The sequence below is a fragment of the Helianthus annuus genome, chromosome 17, assembly GCF_002127325.2.
Source record: "Helianthus annuus cultivar XRQ/B chromosome 17, HanXRQr2.0-SUNRISE, whole genome shotgun sequence".
NCBI lineage: Eukaryota > Viridiplantae > Streptophyta > Magnoliopsida > Asterales > Asteraceae > Helianthus > Helianthus annuus.
The window spans coordinates 181455219-181478762 of record NC_035449.2 but is presented as its reverse complement, the minus strand read 5'-3'; the positions used below and the strand labels follow the sequence as shown (position 1 = coordinate 181478762).

Below are 23544 nucleotides of genomic sequence, written 5' to 3'. Positions count from 1 at the left end.
TTGATGCAAAACTACTATCGAGTCGGGGTCTCACTGAAAGCAGCCTCTACATCTTACCCTCCTCAGATCCTACCTTAGCTTTGCTATTGGTGGGATTTACTGAGTCTGATGATGATGATGATTTAGTACATGTAATTAGATTTATTCAACCCGTATAATACACGAGGTTTATAAGGATATAATTTTTTTTATTATTTAGTTTATTAAATTACATTTATCCAACCCGAGTAATATACAAGGTTATAAAATTATATTTATTTAATCTGTGTAATACACAGTGTTTTTAAAGATATAATTTTTTTTTATTATTTAGTATATATAATTAGATTTATTCAACCCGTGCAAATCACGAGTTTTTATTATTTGGTATATAAAATTACATTTATTCAGTACAATACATGGGATTCTTAGAGATATAATTTTAATATTTAAAATTACATTTGTTCAACCCGTGTAATGAACGAGATTTTTAAAGAATAATTTTTTAATTTAGTATATAAATACATTTATTCAACCCGTGTAATACACGGGGTTATAACCTAGTATATATATATATATATATATATATATATATATATATATATATATATATATATATATATATATATATATATATACGAGTTGTATATATATGTGTGTGAGTATGCTTTTGTCTTGTAGTGGAGCGGTTTCAATGTCGGGCTAGGGACGGGTGGGACGACGCCGGTGGGGGGAGGGGGGGATGGGCGGAGGTACGGAGCCGGTCCTCAACACTTCCAGGCCAAAACTCACATCATGCAGCCTAACATTTTAGTTGTGGAACACATTAGTTAACTACATAGATTGACCATTTCATAAAACATCAATCACACACGTTGTCACCAACATAACTTTGACTATGAAATGTCACATTAAATACTATTTATTTCAAATTTAGTCCCACAACCCACCAATTGCCATTTGTCACACCACATCTTCCTCATGTCAAAAATCTCCACCCCACCTTCCTCCCCTCTTCCTCCACACCTCCACCACGCGCATCTTAGCACACCACCACACATATATATACATATATATATATACACACACACATACACACCCATTCATACAACATATTCATAAAATTTACCTTTAGAAAAAACAACAACAAACAAAATATGGGAAACTATGCATCAGCATGCAACATGATCATGATCACACCAATGATGAAAAGCACCAAATCCGCAAGAGTAATATTCCCATCAGGCGAGATTCGACAGTTTCGAGAGCCCGTTAAGGCGGCCGAGATCATGTTGGAGAGCCCAAGTTTCTTCTTGGTCAACTCAAAGTCTCTAAACATCAACCGTAGGTTTTCGGCCCTTTCGGCCGATGAAGAGTTGGAGCCGGGGAATGTTTATATCATGTTTCCGATGAGGCGGGTGAATTCGATGGTTACTCCGGCAGATATGGCAGTTTTTTGGATGGCTGGGAATAGTGCGGGGAAGCGGATTTCCGGGAGGATATCGCCGGAGATGAGTCGGGTGAGTGTTGGTGGTGGTGGAGAGACGGTGGTGGAGCAGCCGCGGTTGGCGGTGGAGGTGCCGGAGTTTAGTTATAGGATGGTGGTTTGTAGGTCAAAGAAGCCGGTTTTGGATACCATTACGGAGGAACCGGTTTGCTAAGATAAATAGGGGGATATATGTAATAATCCTAATTTTTTCGGTAGAATAGTAATTTGAATATGATAATGTTTTGTCTAATGTTTATAGAGTTGAGAAAATTATAATTAGGTTTAGATTTTAGAGATTTAAATTTAATTTATGGAAGAAAAGTTGTGTTATTTTTGTACATACACTTCTTTGTTTCTCTTGTATTTTAGAAATTTGATTATTTGAATTATATGTATGGGTGTTTATTATGAGATCATCCATACCATTTTACCATTTTAGTGTTCTTTTATAACTATTTACTAAAAGAAAAGATACTAATAAGTGTATTATGTTGTTTAAAAGAAAAGATATACCAAATAAATAAAAATACCATTTTGGTAAATAGTTTTTAAAAAACACTTAAATGATAAATATTTTTTCCACCAACACTAGTAAATAAAAGCGATTTATTGCTAATGCTTCGAGAAAATAAAGAGTGAAAATATGTATTTGTACTGCGTAGTCAGTGAAAAAAGAAACCAACTAGATTGGGTCTTCAAAATTTGATATTGATCATGTTATGATTAGATTACATCAAAATCAGGTAACACAATCGTCAAAGCTTTGAGGTCCATGCTTGTGATGACCTAGAGAAAATGATGGAAAACAATACCATAAAAGTATTTCAAAGTTTTTGTCCCTATACTACACTTTATAATAATAGGTAGGTGGCGGATTTTGTACGCCCTTAAGATGAAATTTGAGATCTAAGAAAACTTGGGTTCGATCTTAAGTCAAACGGGTTTTATCGGTAATTTCACCGTCATGTCTACGGGCGGGTGGGTTGCCGGGTTTTCACCAGAATTGGTGGTGGACTCGGGTTACTCTCGGAGTACTCCGTTTGGTCCAGTGGGTTCTCCGAGAGTGCTCGGAATTGATTCTGTTAGTCGTCAAAAAAAAAAAAAGAAAGATAGAAATTTGAGAATGTGTGTTTAGTTTAGCTTTGGGTTGAACGTTTGATCATGTTTAGCTAGTAGGGTTTGCCTCGAGTCAACATGGTAGGTTTACTTGCAGTGTAGCTGAAGGGTAAGGTGGTGTTTGTTTTTTGGCCAGAAGCACTTCTGGCCACTTATGTCTGCGCCGCGCAGACGCGCGTAGAGGTTTGGAGTCTGCAGCTTGTTTGTTTTCTCGCAGACCTTTCATTAAAAAAGGTTTGCGAGACCTCTTCACCACACAGACATGATTCCATGTCTTCTTGGAACCTCTTCTTGGCAGACCTCTTCTTCCACCACCTCCACCACCACATCCCTGCCCAAAAACCCCAAATCGAACCAAAACCCCCAAATTAATATCGGTGAGAGAGATACCGTAGAGATAGAGAGAGTGAGAGAGATACCGTAGAGAGAGAGAGAGAGAGATCGATGGTGGTGCTACCAGATCGGAGATCGGTGGTGGTGCTACCGCCGTTGTCACAGGAACCACAACCACCGTCGTTGGCACAGGAACCACAACCACCGCCGTCATCATCTGTTATCATCATCATCGATCATCATCATCCTCGTACTCTCTCTGGATCTCTCTCCTCCCTCGATCTCTCTCTCTCTTCAGAAACCCCCAAATCGAAATTAGGGTTTTGGTTGGATGATGGCTGAAGTGGTGGTGCTTGGTTGTGGTGAAATTAGGGTTTCGGTTGGGTGGTGGCTGAAGTGGGGGGGACGGTGGTTGTGGTGGTGGAGGTGGATGGTGGTTGTGGTGGTGGAGGTGGACGGTGGTTGTGGTGGTAGAGGGAGGGAGAGAGAGATTAGACAGATGTGTGTGTAAAGTGTGTGTTGAGAAGATCTTTTGTAGAATAAAAAAACAAACCCTCTTCTCCTTGCAGACGGCAGACATTGGGTCCACCTCTTCTCCTGCAGATGCCTGCAGATGTGGTCCGTAGACTGCAGACCTTTTTCCCGCAGAAAAAACAAACAGTACCTAAGTTAAATGAGGTATTAGCTTAGGCCCACCAACTTTTAGGGCCTCTCATCTTGGATTTTTTTTTCATATATATCTATACTATATTATAATACATGAGGGAAGGATTCCCAAAAGTTAAGAACTTCTTCCCCCATTATTTATAAATAAACCCCTAGAATGAGGGTAAAGTGGTCTTTTAAACCATAATTATTTTTTAGTCCCTCAATCTATTATATTTAAATTCTTGACATTTAACATAATTATGGGTAATTAGTTACACTCCCCCCCCCCTCTTTAATTCTTTAATGTAATCCTGTGATATCTTACAACCCGTAATGTTTTTAAAAAATCCGAAGGTACCATGATGATCGGCACATTTTTTTAAACGTTTCGATAGTTGTCTTTTTTAGTTTCGCTGTGCGTTCATAAAGTACAAATAGCCCATGCGTAAATGTACAATTGATTAAAGCCAACATTTGTTTTTTACCCAAGCCAGCTTTGACCATTACCTAGCTACCGTACATTAACATTTGTTTTTTACCCAAGTTTTTTATTTTGAACGGCATTAATAAACTAAAATATTCCCTAATTTTACTTGTACAGAGTCAGTTTGTTGTGACATGTTTAATATAGTAAGTATAGATAAAACTCACAACAAACTTCCTATTAAATATGCCACAACAAACTAAACAGGATATGTGCATCTTATTTTAAAAACTTAAAACTCACAACAAACTTCCTAAATAAATGAATGACCAATCTAAAACTAAACCCTAATGGACTACTATAAATACATAGCAAACACTCACAATTCTACATTTCTATTGCTAAACAGATTTAAAATATGGAGCCAGTTCTGAATTCACTTGATGCGAAAAAACAAGCATGCGATATTGAAAAATCTAAGGTCGGTTATATGATAAGTTTTGTTATATCGCAATAATGAATAATTGTTTTCTTTTATTTACTTTTATGTGAATACTAACTTATTTGATTTTTCAGATTCAACACACCAATTTAAACACCCCAGTTGTCGAACAAGCTTTTGTTAGTTTTTAAGTAATATTTTCGCTTATAATCTTTCATATTAACAAGTTCGTTATGTTATTATTTGGTGTTTTATTGTAGGATGATGGTGATAATAGTGTTGAAATTATTTCTTATGGTGCAATGTTCAGTCCATACAAGTCTAAGCTTCAACGTCAATTTAGTGAAGAGGTAATTTTAAAATTTATTTAATCTTTTTTAAATTTTTTATTCAATATTTGTTCTTTTTTTAAATTTATTTAATCATTTTTAACTTTTTTATTAAATTTTTATTTTTTAAGGATCAGAAGTATGAGAATCAAAAGAAAAGATCTAAGAGACTCTCTGAACGGAAATGGGTCGAGGTTATAAATTTAGATGATTCTGAGAACGATGAGAAAGAAGATGAATTAGATGATACTGCTGATTCGAGCACAAACAAGAAAAACGGATAAAAAAGTAGAGATTTTAGATGAAATATATCAAGTGTTTTTATGTTTTTTTTCATTTTTAGTTGTTTTTGTTTGATATAGACTATCACATGAATAATAAAGTTTATTTTATATTTGAAGTTTATGTTTTGTGTTACTTTATTGCACTTATAATTTATATCTCGATTGAACTAATATACTTTAGTACTTAATCATGTTCGTATTATATAATTTACATGTTCGTACTTGATCATTTCCAAAGAGATAAATTCGATTACCAAGAATGGCCAAAACATGAAAACTACCTCTTGGTTTGGAGTAAATTCAAGATTGTATTTACAAATCACACTAAACTTATTCAATTTAACAGTCATGTTTCACGAGGATTTCGTATATATCCATTAGTGCCTTCTATAAAAAAAAAAACTGTTGGACGACACGAGATATGAAAAAATAATTATATAATATTATAGATTTTTCGAATAATTTGTATTTCTTAAATAAAAAGATAAAGTTAATAAAGATATAAACTTTTACATCCTATTTTTTATAAAAACTGTTTTATAAAAATATGATTTTTTAAATATTTATAAAAATGAAATTTAACATTAGTTAAAGGTGTTTAAAACGTACCTACAAGTCACCTACTATTTTTTACTTTTTACTTTTTCAAAAACGAAAATTTTAAAATTAAAGTTTATTGGATGAGTATGATGTGGATATTTAAAAAAGTTATGGACTTTAAACAATAAAATTATAAACTTTATCATTTCACCAACAAAATAAACTTACTTTATAACGATAGCAACTTATTTTTTATTTTTTGTCATTTGTTTAGTATTTTTTATTAACAAACGAATCTTTACATGTTTAAAACAGTTTTTCTATACTTTATTTATTATTAATTTTTATAACAAAATAAAACTTTGATATTTAGTAGATAGAATATAAACTATGTTCCAAAATTTTAGGAATTATTTAATACTAATTTACAGATTTGTAGATAAATAGTAAACTATATCCCAAAATTTTAGGAATTATTTAATACTAATTTACGATATTTAGTAGATAAATCGTAAAATATGTCCCAAAATTTTAGGAATTATAAGTCAACTAATAAAAAAATAATTATTGCAGTTATTCTTGGATATTAATCGAATAATTTGCATTTTTTAATTAAAAAGTAATAAAGTAATAAACTTTAAAGCTAAACTAAAAAACTGAACTAACTATAATATAAAGTTAATAAAAAAATAATTATTTTATAAACATTTTTATAACAAGTAATATAAATAAAATACTCCAGAAATTTATAATCTTTACTAGATAAATTCTAAACTGGGTTCCAAACTTTTAGGAATTATAAGTTCAACTATATTGTTATAGATAATATTAGTCAGTTCTAAAATAATTATTTACCAACTTGACTAGATACATAGTAGTAGATTGTGTTGCATATTTTTAGGGATTATTAGTTAAAAGTAGACTCATATAGATAAGATTAGTTAGGAACTAAAAATTTGAACTTGGTATGATATAAAGTTAATAAAGATATAAACTCTTATCATCCTATTTTTTATAAAAACAGTTTATGAAATCTTATAAAAATATAAATTTTTTATATTTGTAAAAACCCGAAATTTAACAATTTAAGTTAAAGCTCTAAAACGTACTTACGAGTCAAATACTATTTTTTATTGTTATAAAAACGAAAATTTTAAACTTAAAGTTTATTGGATGAGTACTATGTGGATATTTATAAAAAGTTATGAACTTTAAAGAATAAAATTATACTTTATAATTTAACCAATAAAATAAACAAATTTTACAATTATAACAACTTATCTTTTATTTTTTGTCTTTTGATTATTAATTTTTATACAAAAAAACAATATTTTTTGTCTTTTGGTTATTATTTTTTATAAATGAACAAAACTTTTACATATGTGTAAACTTATGACATATATCCACCACAATAATGTTATCATAAATATTATACGAATAAGAAAACTACCAGAAACGAGTTTTGCAATGCAAAGTGTCGCCCCCGCCGCATCACGCGGGCACCCTACTAGTATATATTTGATATGTTTGGGTTTGTGCTGATTGTTTTGGGTTAACTAAATGAAAGGGGAAGCAAACAAAAGAAGGTGGTAGTTGTGTTTGCTTGTAGGCCCAAAAGTCAAAGTTAGGTCTTTCAAGAAAATTAAAAAAGCGACTCCCTTTGAACAATAAAACGACACTACAATTTAACGAAAAAGTCATTTGTTTTATTCTCAATTTTGTTAATTACCCTTTTGGTAATTTTGATCATTCATCACTTGTATGCAATAGCTTTGAATTGGTTCTGTAATGACTCTTGTGTAATAGCTTAAAATTGTTCATCAATGTTCCGCCAACCTGTGTAATAGCATCGAATCTCCAGGCCTGAAGCAGAAGGTAACCGCTTCGATTTTTTGCTGGACTACTTAGTTGATTATTTTTGCAGTTATCCTTTTGATAGAGATAGTCTTTTAGAACTTAGTTATCCTAGTTTTGCCTAATTTGCTTGCTATTCTATTAGTTGGTTTTGCTTGAAGGTAATCATTGTTAAAGCTATTGATTTTGAGTCATAATTTATGCCCCTAATTTGCTAATAGTTTATACTATAATAATTAAACACTTGATTGTGTTGATGTTGTTAAATGCTATTTTATACCTTAGTAGTTAAGCACTTGATATGGAAAAGGGCCTCAAAATTTTATTTTGATTTAGGCCACCAAAAACATTGAGCTGGCACAACTAAGGGGTTTTTTTTTTTTTTTTTTTTTTTTTTGGGGGGGGGGGGGGGGGGGTTTAAAGACTAAGGTTGTTTTATGTTAAAAATGAAATTATTTAGTTGTTTGAAATTAAAACATAAAAGTTGAAATATACATGGCTACTGTAATTTATAAATTCGTTTTTTAACTTTTAAGAGTGTTTTATGTTAGACGTTAAATATTTATTTATTTTCATTATAAATCTATTTTATTAGCCTAACACTATATGTCCCACTAACATGGATCTCCAGATGGAGCTAGTCATTAAGGGGCTGTTTGGCAACTTCTAAATGGTTAAGTGTTGAACCAATAAAATGTCTGAACCATTAAGTGTTGAACCAGTAAGATGTCTGAACCATTAAAAGTCAGTATAATGTTTAACCGTTCGGAAGCAAATGTCTGACCAATTCAGATTAGAGGTCTTAACCATTCAGAGGCAAATGTCTGAACCATTCAGACATCTGCTCGCGAAACAAACAATCTGAACCTTTAAGTGCTGAACCAGTAAGAGGTCTGAAGCACTAAGAGTCTTATTAAGAGCTAAACAAACAACCCCTAAGATATACGTGGATATGGATCTCCTGATGAAACTAGTCTAGTCAGTAAAATATATAGTCATAAGTATAGTAATTTATTTATGATGTATTATATAAAAGTGTTTGTGATCATTACGAGAACATAAACTAAATAATAAGGCTGACAAATCGTGTCTTAACAGGTTTAACAGATTTCTGACGGCGCGCACAACATAAGTTTCAAACATGATTACGACTCGTTTAACTACTTTCCACCTCATGTTTATAAAACAGTTTTATGTTTTATGTACAAAGATGAATAAATGATAGATCATAACATTGTAATTTTAATTATTTTAAAAATTAAAAAAGTCGAAGGTTGTATTTTTCAGTCAAACAGGTCTAATCGTGTCTTAACAGGTACCCAATTGCCAGCCTTACTAAATAATTTTCTACAATTAAAAATCTATACATATAATAAAAGAAACCAATTGATGGACACGGCGATATAAGAGGCATCTATTTTTTAGTTTTCCCGCCATATACCTATGTTTATTTAAAATAATTTATCAAGTTATCCCATATTTTAAGTCGAGATTTATCTATAACTATATCTCTATATTTATATTTATCTTCTAATATAATCTTTATACTTAACTTTATTTTATTATTTTGGGAGTAAATTGCACAAAACTTCCTTTATATTTCCTCAAACTTGCAGGTTCCAACCTTAATGTTTAAAACTTGCAAAAAAACATCCTTTAAGTTTATTTTTGTTGCTGGTTTGATCCTTTATGACTAACCAAATTAATTGTCTCAGTTTATTTCCCTCACATGCCTAACATGTGAGGGTCCCACTATCGTTCAATGACCGACATCAACTGACTCGCAAAATGGAATAGAGATGTGGTGCAAACGCAAATCTGTCTGAAACCCAAGCAAAATTGCCTCTGTTTTCACCGGAGATGTAGTCCAAACACAATTGGATCTCTTAAATTTATGGGGCCATTCACATAGAGCAAGCCCCTTTTCATTCCGAGCTATCAACATCCACTCAGAGGAGAGATCCAGCCCGCGTTTCGCTGACTAAATGCCAAACAAGGCATATTTGCAGGTTGATAGACTCACGTTAGTTTTGTATGTGATTTCAAATTGAAGAGTGCACATAATTTTTTGTAATTGTTTTCCTCTTTAATTTTGATTACTTGATTGAGATTACATGTATTAAATAGGGAGGAATAAAAACTAATATTTAGGTACAAAGCAATGAGTCATGAATGGGGAAAGAATAAATAAGTGGATTTAATGGACTGAATGTATATTTGAGTGCAAAATTTGCGTTTATTTGAATGGTGAATAGATTCATTTCATACTCAAAAGTCTCTAATGGCGGTGGCTGAGGGTCTCAGTCTTTTTATTTTTTATTTTTTACACTTAATAATAATAACTATTTAGTATTTTATTAATCCGACCACATGTAACACAGACGTTTTTAACCTGTTAATAAATTAAAAAACAACAAAGTAAAATGTTATAATATTTGTATTACACAAGTTTATAACCTAATAATAGAAAAATAAAAAATAAAAACTGTCACACCCCTAATTTCCACGTGTCACCGGTGGGCCCGGTGGGGGAGTATCGTGACGTAGTTGATATCATCATTTGTCAAACAACACAAATTATAATGCACAGCGGAAGCAAATGAAAATAGATTTATTTCAACCATTAAGTGTAATATCGAGTATCACAAATAGTCGAAATAGATCCACAGGCGGATCGAAAATAAAGAGAAAGAAATTGTTCAACAGATATATGCATCCCAAAGCTTGCGAGACTCTATGATGCTAAGGAGAAACCAGCCTATTGCGTATAGCACCTGCACTTAATCTTTTTGGGGAAAATACGTCAGTTTGCACTGGTAAATACAATTTAACTGACTCATTTTGAAAACATTTGAAAAATTTGGTTTTAAATGCACAAGGCACAAAACATTTTATAACTTGGGAATAATTAATCAAAGTTAAACTTGTAAAAGATTTACATGTTTGTTGTGCGTTCAGTCGCCCGAGTCGTGTCGGGTTTAAGGTTAAATGACACACCACTAGTATAAGTCCGCGGCGGGAAGCCAACGTTTATACCTTAATAATATGGACATAATACCGGGTGTACGCCTACACCCGGGTGTCAAGGTCGTGGCCAAAAATGATGCCAAGGATACCCGGGACATGGTCATTAAGCTCCCAAAGGCGTAAAAACAAACAACACCAAGTTTTCAAACGGGTCACGTTGATAATACCCAACTACTAATGAGTTGGGGTCAATTGCCCGACCAAGCGGTATTTTATATACCGTACCCCCAAGCCCGTATAGGGGAAAATAAGTTAAAAGTATTTACCTGAGCAAGTATAACCACAATTTCAAAAATGCACGTGTCTTTTACTGGGCTCCTATTCTGGAACGAAGGTTATAATAACCTATTAGAATCCTAACGGGTCTTTAATATAGCCTAGGCCTAGACCGGTTAGTTTCGAATAATAAATATGGTTTAATCGCGAGGAATGCGAAAACCGGGACGGAACATGATTTAGACCCTACAAGCTTGGATACTTGTATAATATGGGTAAACTAAACACATTCTGAATTTAGAGACTAAGATGATACGGTTTGACCCGTTTCGGCTAATATGCGTGAACTAGTCATAAGCCGATCCGAACGCGAAAGTGCGTAACGAGTAACCATATAAATCATATGCAAGTTTCCTGAGATTATATGCACCAAATATGTTGCAATATCAGTAAGGTATGTCCAATTATGCCCCAAACGTTTTTAAACGCCAATTACGCCTCATAAGGGCATTTTGGTAATTTTACATAGGCTAAAAGGGTAAAAATGGGAAAACTGAGTTTTTAACTTTAGTATACTGTTATAATATATATTTTTATTAAATATATCAGTAGGTATTAGATCTTTTATGTAAAAACTAGTTTCGACATATACTATGTCGTAAAAATGCCTAAAAAGGCGATTTGGAGTCATTTCCGGGTTTTAAAGGAAAAGCTGATATTTTTATATTTCCAGAAGGCTCAACATATCATATTTAACATAATAAATCAGTAGAAAAAGGTTTGAGGTCAAAAGGTTTTGTAAAACTCATTTTATGGCCGAAAGGGCAAAATCGGCATAAGCCGAATTAAGCTTAAAACCTCTAGTTATGCTCATCCTAAAAATAAATAAAAATCTTTAAAATTCCCAAAATATTATTATATAACAGTGGGTATAAATTTTTGATATAAAATTCGGGTTTAAATAGGTTATGCGTTAATTACGCTAATTATTTACTAAGAAAGCTTCTAATTACGCTAATGAGCATAACTCTTAATCTAGACCTCAAACTGATGTCAAATTTTGGGGACAAGTTTATATTTCAGTAACTAAGTTGTCTACCCTTTTATATTTTCAAAAATCATGATTTTTGGACATTTGGGCATAATGGTCAACATATGGGCATTTAACGGAAACATGCATACGAACAAGATATCTAATGAACCACGTTGCATAATCACAGGAGGATATACTAACATGTTATTAGGTCCAAAAGAAGCTCTAAGGCAATCTTAATCTTGACTAAAACGGGTCAGAACTGAAAGTCAAAGCGAAAGTCAAACTATGCGACTTTCGGTTCCGAACCGGGTCTAAACAGAAAATTGTCGAGTTGAACATGTTGGAACATGTTCTTATACTTGTTACCAAGTTATATTAATGTTCAAACGGGTTACATACAACCTACATTGCTAATTATGCGTTAATTTGAAATTAAGCATTCTGTTGACTTTTTATGATTAGCTTTGACTCGAAAATTGACATGCTTAGAGTGGGAATCTGGAAACACCCTTTTAAGGGTTTGTTACCCACTTAATTACCTTCCTAAAGGTATCTTTAATTCGTGATTTGACAGAGCACATTATGCTTAATCACGAAGTCAAACCTTAATTACGACGGTTTGACTTTTACTTAATTAGCTAAGCTAGAAAGGATTAAGGAGGGTTAAGGACACTTACAAGAGTCCTAAGAAGGATTATAGAGCCTAAGAAAATGAGTTGGTGACCAGAGGAGCTCCAGAGAGTCTTTAGCCAAAGTTCCAAGTGAGCAAGTTTCAAGTGAACATACTTAAGTCCTTTATATAGTGAACTAAGATGCATAGGATCTTGCCAAGATAGTCTAGGATAGTTAGGAGATGTTCCCAAGTGTCCCTAAAGGCCTAAAAACTGCCTAGCAAGCCCATAGAATCGAAATGTTACGTTTTAAGTCGGTTAAATGCATTGGACAGGCAGCTGTCCAAAACTCACTGCCAGCGACGGTCTTACGGACCGTAAGCTTGAGGCCTTACGGTCCGTAAGGACCTCTTGCGGACCGTAAGCTACAGGGGTTACGGTCCGTAACCGACCTTACTGAAACATGGTTCAGGTGCCTTCCTTACGGACCGTAAGGGCTTTGCGATCCGTAACCGATCCTTGCGGGGCATGCCCAGGTACCCTGCTTACGGACCGTAAGTCAGGGGTCTTGCGGTCCGTAAGCGATGGCCAGAAGACAAAATTCGAAAACTTTTAAGTCTTGACCATGCATTCCAACTATTCCGAAATCAGACTTTCTTTTGCAGATGTGGGCCACCTGGACCAGCCATTGCATGCCCTACTTCCTCTTACATGTTCCTCATTCAAACTTAATTCATAATGGGACTTGTAACATCGACGGAGATTCCAAAAAAAAATGAGTCTTGGACCCTCAAATACTTGGCCAAGGAAGATTAGCTATATTAATTCTTATTTACAAGAATTTTATTTAGATTAGGAGTAGTAACAACCTATATTTCCGAAGTCCTTGATAAAGATGTAACTTTATTTATCTGAGAGCAACCGGTTGTCATATGAGATGATCATTAATTGATTTAAGGATCTTAGGATTTATAAAATTCGGGTCGCTCAGAGGTGATTTAATAACGTGTCGCCCTTGGGTCGTTCAGAGGTATTTTAAATAACATGACGCCCTTTTTATTAGAAATCCTACCACATATCTTTTTATTTAATCCGATTTCTCTGACACGTCTGTCATACATGACACGTGTCTTTATTCTAATGGACAGGAATTTTCGAGGTGTTACATCCTCACCCCCTTAAAAGAAATCTCGACCTCGAGATTTACTGAAACAACTGAGGGTATTTCTCTTTCATCGTGGACTCTAACTCCCACGTATAATCAGGACCTCTGCGGCCCTCCCATTTGACCTTGACAATGGGTACATACTTCCTTCAAAGCTTCTTTACCTGTCGGTCCTCAATCGACACAGGTTTTTCTATAAACTTTAAGCTTTCGTCTATATGCACATCCGTATGCGGTATGGCTAGCGATTCATCAGCTAGACATTTCTTCAGATTGCAGATGTGGAACACGTTATGAATACCACTAAGCTCATCTGGTAAGTTCAACTTGTAAGCCACCGATCCTACACATTCGATGATCTCGAATGGTCCGATATACCTCGGGCTTAACTTACCTTTCTTGCCAAATCTCATTACCCCTTTCCATGGTGATACTTTGAGCAAAACTTTATCGCCAACCTCAAACTTGAGGGATTTTCGCTTACCATCAGCATAGCTCTTTTGCCCATCACGGGCAACTTTTAGGTGTTCAGTAATCTGGGTAATCTTGTCCGTTGTCTCCAGGACTAATTCTGGTCCTGATAACTGGACGTCTCCTACCTCTGCCCAACAAATGGGTGTTCTGCACTTTCTACCATATAATGCCTCAAAAGGCGCAGCCTTAATGTTGGTGTGGTAGCTATTATTGTAGGAAAATTCGATCAGAGGTAGGTGCCTATCCCAACTTCCTCCTAGGTCAATCACGCATGCCCGAAGCATGTCCTCTAAGGTTTGAATAGTACGCTCACTTTGCCCATCCGTCTGAGGATGATAAGCTGTACTAAAATTCAATTGCGTACCCAGGGACTTTTGGAAACTCTCCCAGAAATGAGATGTGTATCTGGTATCCCTATCTGAGATAATAGATACCGGTACGCCATGCAGGGATACAATCTTATCCACGTACAGTTGGGCTAGCATGTCGGAACTGAAAGTTTCTCTAATAGGTAGGAAATGTGCTGACTTGGTCGGTCGATCCACTATCACCCAAATAGTGTCATTTCCTTTCTGCGTCTTGGGCAACTTGGTGATGAAATCCATTGTTACCATTTCCCATTTCCAAGTGGGAATCTCAGGCTGTTGTAGTAAACCTGACGGTTTCTGATGCTCGGCCTTAACTTGAGCGCACGTCAGACATTTAGCCACATGGGTGGCTATAGACTTTTTCAAGCCTATCCACCAATAATTTGCCTTTACATCCTGGTACATCTTATCCGCTCCAGGATGGACGGAATATCTGGAACTGTGGGCTTCCTTAAGGATGATGTCTCGAAGTCCTCCATAAACAGGAACCCATATTCTTCCATTTAGTCTCAGGATTCCGTCTTTACCATAGGATAACTGCTCTTCAGTTACTCCTAGCTTTTCATTGGGGTAGTTAGCTTCTAACACTGCCTCTTTTTGTGCGGCTAACAACCTTTCATTTAGACTGTTCCTCACCTCAATGCTTTTGGCATTGATTCTGATTGGCTTTATCCTTTCCTTCCTGCTCAGGGCATCTGCGACTACATTGGCCTTGCCTGGATGGTATCTTATTTCACAAGCATAGTCATTTAGAGTTTCCATCCATCGTCGCTGCCTCATGTTCAATTCTTTCTGGTTGAACAGGTGCTGAAGGCTTTTATGATCAGAATAGATCACACATTTAGTGCCATACAAATAGTGCCTCCATAATTTTAGTGCAAATACAACGGCACCCAAATCTAAATCATGAGTGGTGTAATTCTTCTCATGCACCTTTAATTATCGTGAAGCGTAGGCAATGACCTTGCCTTTCTGCATTAACACACAACCCATCCCGGTGTGTGATGCATCACAATAGACTACAAATTCATCAATCCCATCAGGTAACGTTAACACGGGTGCGTTACTTAATTTCTGCTTCAAAGTATCGAATGACTCTTGCTGCTTAGGTCCCCAATTGAACTTGCTATTCTTGCGAGTCAGCAAAGTTAGGGGTGCTGCAATTCTTGAGAAATTTTCGATGAATCGCCTGTAGTATCCAGCTAAACCTAGGAAACTGCGGATTTCCGTAGGTGTCTTCGGCTCCTGCCAATTCATGACAGCTTCAACTTTAGCGGGATCCACTTGAATACCATGCTCACTGACCACATGTCCAAGAAATTGGACTTCTCTTAACCAAAACTCACATTTGGAAAACTTTGCATATAGCTTTTCTTGATGAAGCAGCTTCAGAATACAACGGAGGTGCTTCTCGTGATCAGCTTGATTCTTGGAATAAATGAGAATGTCATCGATAAAGACGATGACAAACTTGTCCAAATAAGGTTTGCAGACGCGATTCATGAGATCCATGAATGCGGCAGGTGCGGTTGTGAGCCCGAAAGGCATCACTAGGAACTCGTAGTGACCATAACGAGTCCTAAACGCAGTCTTGTGCACGTCTTCATCCTTAACCTTCAACTGATGATATCCCGATCTCAGATCTATCTTGGAGAAATAGCTTGCCCCTTGAAGTTGATCGAATAGATCGTCGATCCTGGGTAGAGGATACCTATTCTTAATGGTAACCTTGTTAAGCTCTCGGTAATCGATACATAAGCGCATCGAACCATCTTTCTTCTTGACAAATAGAATCGGTGCTCCCCAAGGAGACGAACTAGGCCTAATGAAACCTTTGGCTAGCAAATCGTCTAGCTGCGTTCTCAATTCCTTCATCTCCGTTGGCGCTAGCCTATAAGGCGCTCTAGCAATAGGTGCAGCTCCAGGAACGATATCGATTTTGAATTCCACTTGCCTGTCTGGTGGCAAACCAGGCAGTTCTTCTGGAAAGACTTCAGGGTATTCTGATATAACGGGAATGTCTTCAATTTTGGGCTTTTGCTCATCAATGGTTACCTGTGCCATATAGATGACACAACCATTCTTCAAGCATTGGGACGCCTTGAGCATAGACACCTGCTCAGGCAATCCATGACGCGTATCACCCTGAATGGTGAGAGACTCACCAGATGGAGTCTTGATTATTACTTGCCTTCTACTGCATACAATCTGGGCTTGGTTATGCGATAACCAATCCATGCCCAATACTACATCAAAACCGGCTAACTTGAAGGGTAGCAGGGATAGAGGAAAAGAGTGGTTCCTAATGGATATAGCACATCCATCTAACACAGTCGAGACGGTTTCTAAGGTACCATCTGCTAATTCTACCTCATACTTTGCACTAAGGGCTTTAACAGGCAATCCTAACAGCTCACAGAATTTACTATCCACAAAAGATTTATCTGCCCCGGAATCAAATAATACTCTTGCGAAAACGTCATTAATGAGAAACGTACTAGTTATGACGTTATCGTTCTGGATGGCCTCTTGAACATTCATTTGAAAGACCCTGGCGTTGGTCTTCTTTCCATCCTCCATCTTCTTGGCATTCTTTGGGCAGTTGGTCTTTATGTGCCCCTTTTCGTTGCAACTGTAGCAAGTTGCATCCTTCAACCTCTTGCACTCAAGAGTTCTGTGCTCGGAAGACTTACAAATCCCACACATCTTGGGCTGGGATTTCTGCTTGAACCTGCACCTTCCAAAATGGTGCTTTCTACAAATCTTGCACTTGGGCCTATCGCCCGACTGGTGCTCGCTCCTCCTGGCTTCAAACCCTTTCTTACCATCACGGTTTCCCCTATGTTTCTTACTCGATCGACGTGAATTATCATCTTCACGTTTCCTCTTGTTAGATTCCGCACTTCTTAACGCTCTCTGTCTCGCTGCATCCTGAGTGAGAGACAGAGATAAGTCGGTGACAGATCGGAATGTAACAGGTCGCGAGGCCTTCACACTGGCCTTGATTTCTGGGGCCAAACCCCCAATAAAGCGCGCGATCCTTTTAGGTTCAGGGGTCACTAGGTAAGGTACCAATCTGGATAAAGTATTGAAACTGGTGAGGTACGCCTGGCAATCTAGGTTCTTCATAACCAAAGATAGGAATTCGGACTCTATACGCTCAACCTCATGCTGAGGGCAGTAGTTTTCCTTGATAAGAGCAACAAACTGCTCCCAAGACATGCTATACAGGGCAGCCTTTCCAGAAGCCTGGATCAATGCTCCCCACCAGGCTAGAGCCTCACCTTTGAAAGACTGGGATGCAAACTTAACCAATCCCTTTCAGCACAACCACTGATATCTACCACTGTCTCAATCTCATCAAGCTATGTCATACAGTCAACTGCCCCTTTCTCCCCAGTAAACTCTCGAGGTTTACATGACACAAAATATTTATACGTGCAACCCTTAGCACGTGGGGCTTCATCAACCACAAGCTTCTTGGGGTGAACACTGTTTTCATTTGAGGAATGACGATCATCATCCTTCTTAGGTTTGGGAGGAGTAGGTGGCGGTTTGTTGCGAATCTCAGAATGATTCTTTGGTTTAGCATGCGGTGTAGATAGAGTTCTACTGCGGGTTTCACTGTACTCGCTGTACTGTCGCGCTAAGGCTTTCGCAACCGCATCATTCACAATTGCTTTTAACTCGGCACTAGTCACTAGGAACTTTGCATCATCACGGTTCTCAACCGGATGGCTATTGGCTTCTTCTGATCTGGCCATGTAGCTTTAAACGCTACATATAATTGATAGACAAAGTTTTCACTTAAAGGCTGTTATAGTATTTTATGCTTTATTAACCAAGGTTTTAAGTTGCCATTTTAGGTTAATTTATTAAAACATTAGGATGTGGTTATTATCCTATAATACTCTTATTATTAGCACATAAGGCCTAGTCACAAGGACAGTTAAGATATTTAATAACCAACATTTTACAGTATCTAGGTGTTTTAGGTTGAATCATAGTTCTCTACCATTAATCAACAGGGAGTCATAAGCTACCACTGTCCTTAGTCACGGAGGACATTAAATTATTGCCCACAGGCACTTCACTTCAAAGAAGTGGTTAAATAATTAAGGGAATTTAAAATTAACCCTTTATGAGAGATGGCCTGTGTGACTTTACTGATTCACAGTTTGCCAAAATCATTAACATACTAACAGATGTTAATAATTGGAATCTATTGTGTGGGTTGTACCATCTTGGCCAGGTTTGCAATAACACAAAGGCTAGGTTTTACCTCCAAGATTCTCTAATAATCAACGCAGAACAGTCCTAAATTGAGATGTTAATTTATGGATCTTAACCTAATTGTGGAACTACCATCTTGGCCTTGTTTTGTAACCAAAAGGCTAGGTCTTGGTTCTCTTTAAATTTTACCAAATTTAATATAATGGCAGATCTTTTTAAATTTTCATTAATTTTTCATATTTCATGCAGATAATTAATCAAAATGAAAACTTAATTAAACCATCCCATAAATTGTCTTAAACAAGTACAACATTTTCCCAAACGGGACTTCTACAAAAACAAATACCCACGCAGGGGCGAATTCAAGAACAAACCCACGCAGGGGTTAGCTAACCAGACATGCTCACGCAGGAGCAGAGTACAAAATAACAAGCTCACGCAGGAGCTGAATACTGAAGCAAAAAGTCCACGCAGGGACTGAATTACAACTAAAAAAAATAACAAGGATCTTCAATAGTCCCTCCTTTTGGACTTTCCCTTGATCAGATCTGATAGTCCTTTGAAGAATCCTCTGTTGTGTCTGCGCTCAGTCTGAATTTCCCGTTCACAACGGTCTAGTCTCTCAAGGACTTCTTGCTGGCGTTCTGGAGGAATTATCTGTGGCTGTGGCGGCTGGTACACCGGTGGAGGAGGTGGCGGATGCTGGTACCCAAAAGTCGGGTAGCCAGTAGTCCATAGGCCGCCATAAGGCCCCTCTGGGTGACTAGCGTTGTAAACCCATGCTTCCTGATATGGATCCACACTAGCGTAGTTGTAGTTGTAGTGGGTATGCGCCGGCTGCTCAAAGGGGTTATACGCCGCTGAACCGGCGTAAGCAGGGATTGGGTTATCGAAACCCAACGGTGGTGCCACAGGTACTGAGTTGATTTCTGGAATGGGGTTTGATGGATCCCCCAATTGTGGTTCTTCTTCTTCCTCCTGAAGTGGCGGATAATGGCTGCCACTTGATGGTTGGGGTGTACTGATACGGACACCCCCTCGCACGGACATCCGTGCGTTCGACCTCCTCCGCCTCGGCGGCTCCGGAGGCGGCTGCTGCTCTACTGGCGGTGGCGGTGGTGGCGTGACTGCCCTGAATCGTGAACCCTCGGATGGATCCTGTTGAGGTTGCTGCTGCTGATGGTGCTGGTGGGACGACGAGTGCTCGGACGGGGTGAAATACCAGTCAATGTTTCGGAACCTCTCCTCGTAGCTGTCTGGACCGCGATAAGGCGATCCGTGGAAAGATGATCCGTCAGATATCTCTATCGGGTGGTTGGGCGTCCCCGTAGCAGGCTCCATAGGGTCAGTATCCTCGTCCATATCGTTATCCCCAGAGAAGTGGTCTTCCGGTCCAAGTGGGTTAAAACCCACGGGTTCTGGAAAAACGTTGGCCGGATTGAACCGGCTCTGGAAGGTTGGGGTTGGGTCACCAAAGGAGTGGTGAGAGTTGGATCTCTGTAGAGGTATAAAGGCTGGTGGTTGGTCGTTGGGCTCATTCTCTGATTGGGGCCCAAAAGAGTGTTGGTAAGAAGGTGAAGAGCTAAGGGATACAGATCGCCTTCCTGGTTCGACGTAGAGCCTCCATGGCTCTTGCGGGCTTGTGCTCATAGTGATAGATGGAGTACGCCGGTGCGAAGGCCCGGCTTCGTGATCATGACCTGTCACGGGTCCTTTGCCTCTACCACGAAGGAATCTTGGTGGCATGATGACCTGCATAAAATATTTAGATGACAACAACAATATAATACAAGACTCAAATTAAAACAAAGCAGAGTTTGTCCTATGTTCAATGTCTAGACTTGGAACTCGAAGAATGTGCAATTTGTGTACTGAGATTAAACACAAAAGGCTAGTGTTTAATTCACTCAGTGTTGGCTCTGATACCAACCTGTCACACCCCTAATTTCCACGTGTCACCGGTGGGCCCGGTGGGGGAGTATCGTGACGTAGTTGATATCATCATTTGTCAAACAACGCAAATTATAATGCACAGCGGAAGCAAATGAAAATAGATTTATTTCAACCATTAAGTGTAATATCGAGTATCACAAATAGTCGAAATAGATCCACAGGCGGATCGAAAATAAAGAGAAAGAAATTGTTCAACAGATATATGCATCCCAAAGCTTGCGAGACTCTATGATGCTAAGGAGAAACCAGCCTATTGCGTATAGCACCTGCACTTAATATTTTTGGGGAAAATACGTCAGTTTGCACTGGTAAATACAATTTAACTGACTCATTTTGAAAACATTTGAAAAATTTGGTTTTAAATGTACAAGGCACAAAACATTTTATAACTTGGGAATAATTAATCAAAGTTAAACTTGTAAAAGATTTACATGTTTGTTGTGCGTTCAGTCGCCCGAGTCGTGTCGGGTTTAAGGTTAAATGACACACCACTAGTATAAGTCCGCGGCGGGAAGCCAACGTTTATACCTTAATAATATGGACATAATACCGGGTGTACGCCTACACCCGGGTGTCAAGGTCGTGGCCAAAAATGATGCCAAGGATATCCGGGACATGGTCATTAAGCTCCCAAAGGCGTAAAAACAAACAACACCAAGTTTTCAAACGGGTCACATTGATAATACCCAACTACTAATGAGTTGGGGTCAATTGCCCGACCAAGCGGTATTTTATATACCGTACCCCCAAGCCCGTATAGGGGAAAATAAGTTAAAAGTATTTACCTGAGCAAGTATAACCACAATTTCAAAAATGCACGTGTCTTTTACTGGGCTCCTATTCTGGAACGAAGGTTATAATAACCTATTAGAATCCTAACGGGTCTTTAATATAGCCTAGGCCTAGACCGGTTAGTTTCGAATAATAAATATGGTTTAATCGCGAGGAATGCGAAAACCGGGACGGAACATGATTTAGACCCTACAAGCTTGGATACTTGTATAATATGGGTAAACTAAACACATTCTGAATTTAGAGACTAAGATGATACGGTTTGACCCGTTTCGGCTAATATGCGTGAACTAGTCACATAAGCCGATCCGAACGCGAAAGTGCGTAACGAGTAACCATATAAATCATATGCAAGTTTCCTGAGATTATATGCACCAAATATGTTGCAATATCAGTAAGGTATGTCCAATTATGCCCCAAACGTTTTTAAACGCCAATTACGCCTCATAAGGGCATTTTGGTAATTTTACATAGGCTAAAAGAGTAAAAATGGGAAAACTGAGTTTTTAACTTTAGTATACTGTTATAATATATATTTTTATTAAATATATCAGTAGGTATTAGATCTTTTATGTAAAAACTAGTTTCGACATATACTATGTCGTAAAAATGCCTAAAAAGGCGATTTGGAGCCATTTCCGGGTTTTAAAGGAAAAGCTGATATTTTTATATTTCCAGAAGGCTCAACATATCATATTTAACATAATAAATCAGTAGAAAAAGGTTTTAGGTCAAAAGGTTTTGTAAAACTCATTTTATGGCCGAAAGGGCAAAATCGGCATAAGCCGAATTAAGCTTAAAACCTCTAGTTATGCTCATCCTAAAAATAAATAAAAATCTTTAAAATTCCCAAAATATTATTATATAACAGTGGGTATAAAGTTTTGATATAAAATTCGGGTTTAAATAGGTTATGCGTTAATTACGCTAATTATTTACTAAGAAAGCTTCTAATTACGCTAATGAGCATAACTCTTAATCTAGACCTCAAACTGATGTCAAATTTTGGGGACAAGTTTATATTTCAGTAACTAAGTTGTCTACCCTTTTATATTTTCAAAAATCATGATTTTTGGACATTTGGGCATAATGGTCAACATATGGGCATTTAACGGAAACATGCATACGAACAAGATATCTAATGAACCACGTTGCATAATCACAGGAGGATATACTAACATGTTATTAGGTCCAAAAGAAGCTCTAAGGCAATCTTAATCTTGACTAAAACCGGGTCAGAACTGAAAGTCAAAGCGAAAGTCAAACTATGCTACTTTCGGTTCCGAACCGGGTCTAAACAGAAAATTGTCGAGTTGAACATGTTGGAACATGTTCTTATACTTGTTACCAAGTTATATTAATGTTCAAACAGGTTACATACAACCTACATTGCTAATTATGCGTTAATTTGAAATTAAGCATTCTGTTGACTTTTTATGATTAGCTTTGACTCGACAATTGACATGCTTAGAGTGGGAATCTGGAAACACCCTTTTAAGGGTTTGTTACCCACTTAATTACCTTCCTAAAGGTATCTTTAATTCGTGATTTGACAGAGCACATTATGCTTAATCACAAAGTCAAACCTTAATTACGACGGTTTGACTTTTACTTAATTAGCTAAGCTAGAAAGGATTAAGGAGGGTTAAGGACACTTACAAGAGTCCTAAGAAGGATTATAGAGCCTAAGAAAATGAGTTGGTGACCAGAGGAGCTCCAGAGAGTCTTTAGCCAAAGTTCCAAGTGAGCAAGTTTCAAGTGAACATACTTAAGTCCTTTATATAGTGAACTAAGATGCATAGGATCTTGCCAAGATAGTCTAGGATAGTTAGGAGATGTTCCCAAGTGTCCCTAAAGGCCTAAAAACTGCCTAGCAAGCCCATAGAATCGAAATGTTACGTTTTAAGTCGGTTAAATGCATTGGACAGGCAGCTGTCCAAAACTCACTGCCAGCGACGGTCTTACGGACCGTAAGCTTGAGGCCTTACGGTCCGTAAGGACCTCTTGCGGACCGTAAGCTACAGGGGTTACGGTCCGTAACCGACCTTACTGAAACATGGTTCAGGTGCCTTCCTTACGGACCGTAAGCCTAAGGCTTTGCGATCCGTAACCGATCCTTGCGGGGCATGCCCAGGTACCCTGCTTACGGACCGTAAGTCAGGGGTCTTGCGGTCCGTAAGCGATGGCCAGAAGACAAAATTTGAAAACTTTTAAGTCTTGACCATGCATTC

General features: G+C 37.4%; 2 protein-coding genes across 2 annotated transcripts; both read left to right on the top strand.

Moving 5' to 3' along the window:
* Nucleotides 1-1136: 1136 nt before the first annotated feature.
* LOC110923487 lies at nt 1137-1640 on the top strand. The gene has a single exon (XM_022167569.2). The coding sequence runs from the start codon at nt 1137-1139 to the stop codon at nt 1638-1640; it is 504 nt and encodes a 167-aa protein (XP_022023261.1).
* A 2713-nt stretch (nt 1641-4353) lies between these two features.
* On the top strand, nt 4354-5044 carry LOC110925313. The gene is made up of 3 exons (XM_022169268.2): nt 4354-4470; nt 4692-4781; nt 4892-5044. Exons 1-3 carry the CDS (start codon nt 4408-4410, stop codon nt 5042-5044), a joined length of 306 nt encoding a protein of 101 aa, XP_022024960.1. The 5' UTR covers nt 4354-4407.
* The last annotated feature ends 18500 nt before the right edge of the window (nt 5045-23544 follow it).